Below are 6,080 nucleotides of genomic sequence, written 5' to 3' on the forward strand. Positions count from 1 at the left end.
AGGCATCTTGTCTACTGATAACTTTATTCTTAAAGGATCTTCCAAACTGCTCTCATGATTTCTTATGTTTTGTCACTTCTTAGCTACTACTTAATTGCAAACTGACCATTTCCATTTCAATTGATACTGCATATATTCTCTACTTCTTACTTCTGGCTACATCTTGTTAATATTAATGGACAATGCAGTCATGCACGGAACATCCTTTAGTTCTTACCAAATTAAACAGTGAGACGAAATGTTCTAGTCCAGGACTGCCATACAATACACTGGACTTCCAAGTTCAGTTCAGCACTACTACTTCTAATATTTTTTAGCATTTTTCTGGGGCCTTTCCACCTCATTTAAATATTTATACAACACCAGAATGCCTCAATCCTGCAACAAAATCCACATGAACAGACAGTTAAGAATACGTAGTGCTCCAATGGCTACATAAGGGCCTACCCATAAAAATCAGACTCCAGGATCTGGGTCCAAATCAGTGATTCTCAAACACTGTGCTGCAAGATCCGTTTAAGGATGTGGTAGGGTGCCACACAAAATTAGCACTGTTAGGTGTGCACACACATACACATGATACAGAAGATAAACACAGAGATTTCTAATAGGAATCTACTAATAGGAATATTCAATCCCACTGAATGGTCCAGTGTCAAAAATATTTTGGACTTGTGGTCCTTCTGCATTCTTTGCAACAGAAGAATCTCTTAATTATTTTGTAGTCAACTGAGTGAAAGCTAAGAGCTGCCATTTTCTGAGGAATGCCTTGAGTCTAACAAGGGATGTCATGAGTCTAAACATCATGAGTCAAAAAAGGTTAAGAACCACTGTAAGTACACATCTCCCTGCTTCTCAAATCACAGACCCCAGTCAATAAGGTCACATCTCATTTCCTACTGGTAAGTTACCTAGCACTGAACTGAAAAGGAATGCTGCCTGGGAAACAGCTATATTTTAAATTATTCCCACATACACATAATTACTATAACGCATTAATTACATGCTACCAATGGCCTTTAGCTTCATTAAAAATGAAATCATTTTTTAAATATCTTTTTCCACTGCTTATGCTTGTTTACACTTTGCATTTCCCTCAACTTGAAAGAATGAAAACAGACAGGTCTGTTTCGTTTCTGTTTAGTCTATTCCCTTTGGCCGAAGCAGAATGTTGCAGTACTCACACTGGACGTATGTGTCATAACCCAAAGGTATGATTTTGTGTGCGCTTCGGCACCAGAATTATCCCTGCCAGGTTACAGCTTCATTGCACGGTGGAGTTTTCTACTCCAGAGGAAAACTCCGGTGCAAGGACGAGTTTCCCGCCTATTTGCAGCTTCTTTTGCAGGGTGCATTGCTCAAGTTGCAAGAGAAATGCACGGTGCAGAGTTCCCGCCACCCGCATGCAAATTTGTTCCCCGTTATTGGCTAGTTTTAAATTATTCCCACGTGGCGGCTAACGATTGGCCTGTTAGCCTTATAAGAGGCTTGAGCGGTTTCCACCCAAGCCGAAGAGGACTTCACATCCATCTCGTGGGGACTCTGGGTACACGGCAGGGAAATAAAGACCCCTGTGTCAGATTCAGAGGAGCTTGGCGACCTGATCCATCGCCCACCTCTTCCCATCTTCGAAAGACAAAAAATTATAAGACGTATCTACGAGTTTCCAATTTTGGTGGCGCGCTCACCCAGAGCATCCGGAGCTCTGTTTCCGTGGAGCCTAGCAAACTCCATGTGACCGTTCGTGTTGTCTTTGTCTGTAACCGCAACTCAAGCAAGTTTTCCAGCCTACACCACGACCATCTCTGGTGTAAGTAAACAATCTTTAAAACTACCGCTACGAGTCCGTGCCTAATTCTAGCTTGACGCGCCTCCTCTCTCCGACCCCGCGTGCCCGGGCTGCTGGCCACAGTCCGCGTGCAGCACGAAAAAGGGCCCGGCTCGCGCCCGGCCCGCACAGTATACACTCCGGGGGAATGCTGGTTTGTTTTTCCTTTTAACAGAACACAAAAGAAAACTGACTGTTGAAATGACAAAATCTTTTATTTTTAGTTTCATTGGTCTTTAGGTTTGAAACAATTTTTACAAAACTTGTATTTGGCATTGGATTTCCCTCTACCTGAAGTTCGTCAGAAGCCATCTTTAAGCAACTGAAATCGACTCTGAATTAACAGCCTGTCTCAGATATAACTTTGAAAATTAGAGGCTACGTACAAGTACTGCCTTAAAACAATGCTTTTGTGGGGGAAGAATAACACCTCTGTACTGGCTCCTCTCCTTCCTTGCTGCAGGTGACTACCTCTCATCCACTGCTGAAATACCATTTGAAGTTACATGCAAGGATTAGTAGTAATGGGGTAGAGACTATTTCCTCATCATTGGGGAGTAAAAATCTGCATGCTGGCTACCAGGACACTATTTATTGTTTTGAGTCGAGCACTAGTTTCTATCATAAAAGAACAGATATTTACTTAACCCTTTGGAGAAGCAGCAGGGGAACATGGCACAGTCAAAGAGAAAGCAAGTTCTTCGTAAATCTGTTTGTATAGATAACTTATGGTGGACCTGTCAAATTTACTTTCTTCTTCTCTGGATCATCAACATCATATCATGGCGATTAAAAAAGGATTAATGTGAATCCAAATGCTTGCAAGTCTATTGCGTGTTTCCCAAGCAATAAAATGAGTTTTCAAATAACCCAATTAGTGACAATGCAAAAGAAAAGCCTTTGTGTCTACTTGTTCTTTAAACTAACAACTGACATGGAATGCAATGATTTCTTTCATCTCCTTTACCTTTCACACTGGGGTTATTAGGAGTTACAGGTTCCTGGCCCATTCATTCATTCATTCATTTTGAATGAGCTGGTCCTCGTTGCTAATGCTTCTGTAGATGTGCAACTGCTGGTGGTTATGTGGCTGTGGTAGCTTTAGCTAAAGGAGTCATCCCTAAAAATAAGAAATACAGATCTGTTCTTCTCCCTCTGCCCCTTTTGTGCTCCCCTCCCCCACCCCCTTTCAATTTAAACAGCTTTTTACTTACCGGAATACTCTATTAACCAGAATTTCCAATATCCCCCCAATACAAATCCTCACTTCAGCAACTGGAATCTTTGCCAAGTCTATCTGGCATGTGCATCAAGTACTTCTGTTATTTATTCTGCGCAGGGCAGGGTGGGTTGCTGCTGCGGACTATGGCTGTGCCGGGCTCTTCCTAGCAGGGGTGGCTGCACTGTGCTCCTGTCTTCCTTGATAGGTATAACTCTCAGATAACTGGAACTTCTAGATAACCGGCACCCCCTTTACAGGGGACTCTGAATTCTGCTGCCCCAGGGTGCCTCAACAGATGTTATGACTCACCACCCCACCAGTTTCCCTGAACCTTCAAGCCTGCTTCATTAAGAGCCATTGGCACCTCTTCCCTGCAAAAGCCAGAGAGCAAATACTCAACACTGAAGCTGGAAAAATGTTCTGACCAACTTCAAGGCTAGGACAGAAAACTTGGAGCCTAACTGGTTGCCAGTTCTCATTTTCTTTTTCCCCTTCTGGGCTGACCTGGGTGGATGAGAAAGAGGGAGCCCTCCTTTGCTAACTACTACCACAGGCTATCAGTCCTAGGTATAACTAAACTCCCTAGGCTGCTATCTCTAGCTGAAATAATCTATCCTGAAAGTCAATGCAGTTTTCACTCGAGACACTCCACCATTGATATGCTATTTTCATTCAAGCAACTGCAAGAGAAGTGTAAAGAAAAACAAATACCACTGTGTAAAGAAAAACAATACCATTGATCTGACTAAGGCCTTTGATACCATCAGAGGGCCTTTTTACTGTTCTGAAGAAACTGAGTCGTTTTCCCAAAGTGTTGAACACTATTCACTCATTACATCAAGATACAAAGGCAACTGTAGCATATGAAAACAAAGAATCAAATACCTTTGACATTAACAGTGGGGTGGAACATGGGCGTGTCAGCCCCCATGCTCTTTAACATCTACCTTTCACTCCTGCTTCTTCATGCATTCAAGAACAGCAAAGATGGCATTTATCTTCAAATCAGACTAGATGGAGGTCTGTTCAACATCACAAGGTTGAGAGAGAAAACCAAGGTGAAACACCTGGTTCTGAGAGGTTTCCTGTTTGCAGATGATGCAGCCTTGGCTGCCCACAGCGAATCTTTCCTGCAAAATCTTTTGGACGGATTTTCTGAGTCATGCAAGAGCTCTGGGAAGGCAATTAATTTCAAGAAGACTGTGATCATATACCAAGGGGTGGAAGAACCAATACTTGACACCACTGGAGAATAAATCTCTTGGGTGTCACTACTAAGAATTTTGGGCTATTACAGCAACTTGCATAGAATAAAAGCAAATGATCAGCTAAGGTGAAGATGTGAATCTATGAGACCTGTGTCCTGTCATCCATGTTTTATGATTCAGACACATGGACTACATATGCAAGGCATGTTAAGAGACTCAACGGTTTCTACACAAGTTGCCTTGTCCTGAAAATGAAGTGGGAAGACAGAATACCAAAACACAGAGGCACTGGAGTGGGCAGGATTGACACACCAAGGGCGTGTGTAGACAAAATGAGGGGCATGTGTGTGTGACACTTTAAAGAGGCTTAAATACTTTTGCACCGCTTTAATGGTGTTGGTGTTTGCATGTGTCCCAGCATACTGTGCATTAATTCCAGCCACTGTAGCACATTCAGCAGCATAATATGCCTTAAATGACTTTGGGGCACAGCAAAATAAATCCCCTCTGAGGAGTTTTAGTTTGCTGCCCTACGGTTGTGAAGCAAAGCACCAGGCTCCGTGCAGCTCAGGAACTGTGCAGGCAGCCTGTGCAAGCAGCCTGGCAGCAGCCTGGGAAGGCAGGCTCCAAGCGGTGAGCCTGATCTTTTTTTTTCCAGCCCCTGGAGCCTCCCTGCCTACATGAGCTGCATGGGGACATGGTTCTTCCCTCCATAGCTGCAGAGCCCCCCACAACCACCCAAGCCAGGTGCCCACGGGCAAGTGTCACCTGGGGGGGAAGGGGGGCTGCTGCAGAGGAGGGAAGCACCAGCCTTCTTCCCCCCCAGCCCAGGGACCGCACCGCCTGCTGGCAGCTTGCCCTCCCCTCCCCACTGCCAGAGAGGCAGGTAAGACATGGGTGTACATGACACGGGGGGTTTACTTTGCCCTTAATTAAAGCGGTGTTTTTAAAAACACACCACTTCAATTTTGGGCCCCCTTTTAGTCTACCCTTGCCCTTAGAAACCACTATCAAGGAGAGAAGTTTCAATGGGTTGGCCATGCCAGGAGAACAAAAGACCATATACCCAAAGAATATTTTGTATAGTGAGATTTGAGACCATTCTAAAAAGCACAGTCACCCACTATGGCAATACCACAATGTGTGTAAAAATGATATGAAGTCATTCAACATCAATGTAGATAGCTGGAAGGAGCATGCAGAATCCCGTCCAATCTGGAGGGAACATCTGGCACTGGGTGCAGCTCAACATGAAGCAGCTTTGATTCAAAGGATAGAAGTAAAGCGTGAAAGAAAAAAGCAGCACACTGTAAATTTGGACCAGCTCAGACAACATATGGATCTGTGAAACTGTAACAAGCTGTCTTGCTCTTGAACTGTCACCCACAAACAGATTCATCAGGTGCCTGACTAGACCTCTTACATGTATGCCATGATCCAGAGGATCGATGGTTGCTTACTACTACCAGTCTCAGAAGCATTCAGCTGAGCTCCTTTCCGGCTCTGCTCTCCTTGAGGCTTCCACACTGGCCAAGTAGGGAAGTTATTCTGTGCTCACAGCAGGGGGCTAGTCTCATGTTTAAACCTGTAATGCAGCAGATGACTGTGGGAGGGGGCGCACAGAGCCAGCTGACTCCCTCCCGGGGCTGCCCCACTGCTCACATGTAACAACTGGCAGTGGAAGCCATGGCTCCCATCCGGCTGCCACACGCCCACTCACTCCCAGCCCAACCTGCCCCAGCCCCACGGCACAGGAAGGGATGACCTCGAGCAGCCCCGACCCCGTGCACAGAACAAGCTGCTGCTCAGCATGGGGGAAGAG

The 6,080-nt window shown here is 45.0% G+C and overlaps 1 protein-coding gene across 3 annotated transcripts in view; it reads right to left on the reverse strand.

The window, feature by feature from the left end:
• MSRB3 (methionine sulfoxide reductase B3) overlaps positions 1–6,080 on the reverse strand; it is a 113,040-nt gene that overhangs the window by 94,721 nt on the left and 12,239 nt on the right. Inside the window, exon 1 of one of the 3 annotated variants that reach the window (XM_025202806.1) lies at positions 2,796–2,954. The exons of the other annotated variants lie outside the window; for them this stretch is intronic. Coding sequence (XP_025058591.1) covers positions 2,796–2,838 — 43 coding nt within the window. The 5' untranslated portion in view covers positions 2,839–2,954. Of the gene's footprint in view, positions 1–2,795; positions 2,955–6,080 lie in introns of those variants that run through there. 3 annotated transcript variants of the gene reach the window in all.

This window comes from Alligator sinensis, unplaced genomic scaffold, assembly GCF_000455745.1.
Source record: "Alligator sinensis unplaced genomic scaffold, ASM45574v1 scaffold65_1, whole genome shotgun sequence".
Lineage (NCBI taxonomy): Eukaryota > Metazoa > Chordata > Crocodylia > Alligatoridae > Alligator > Alligator sinensis.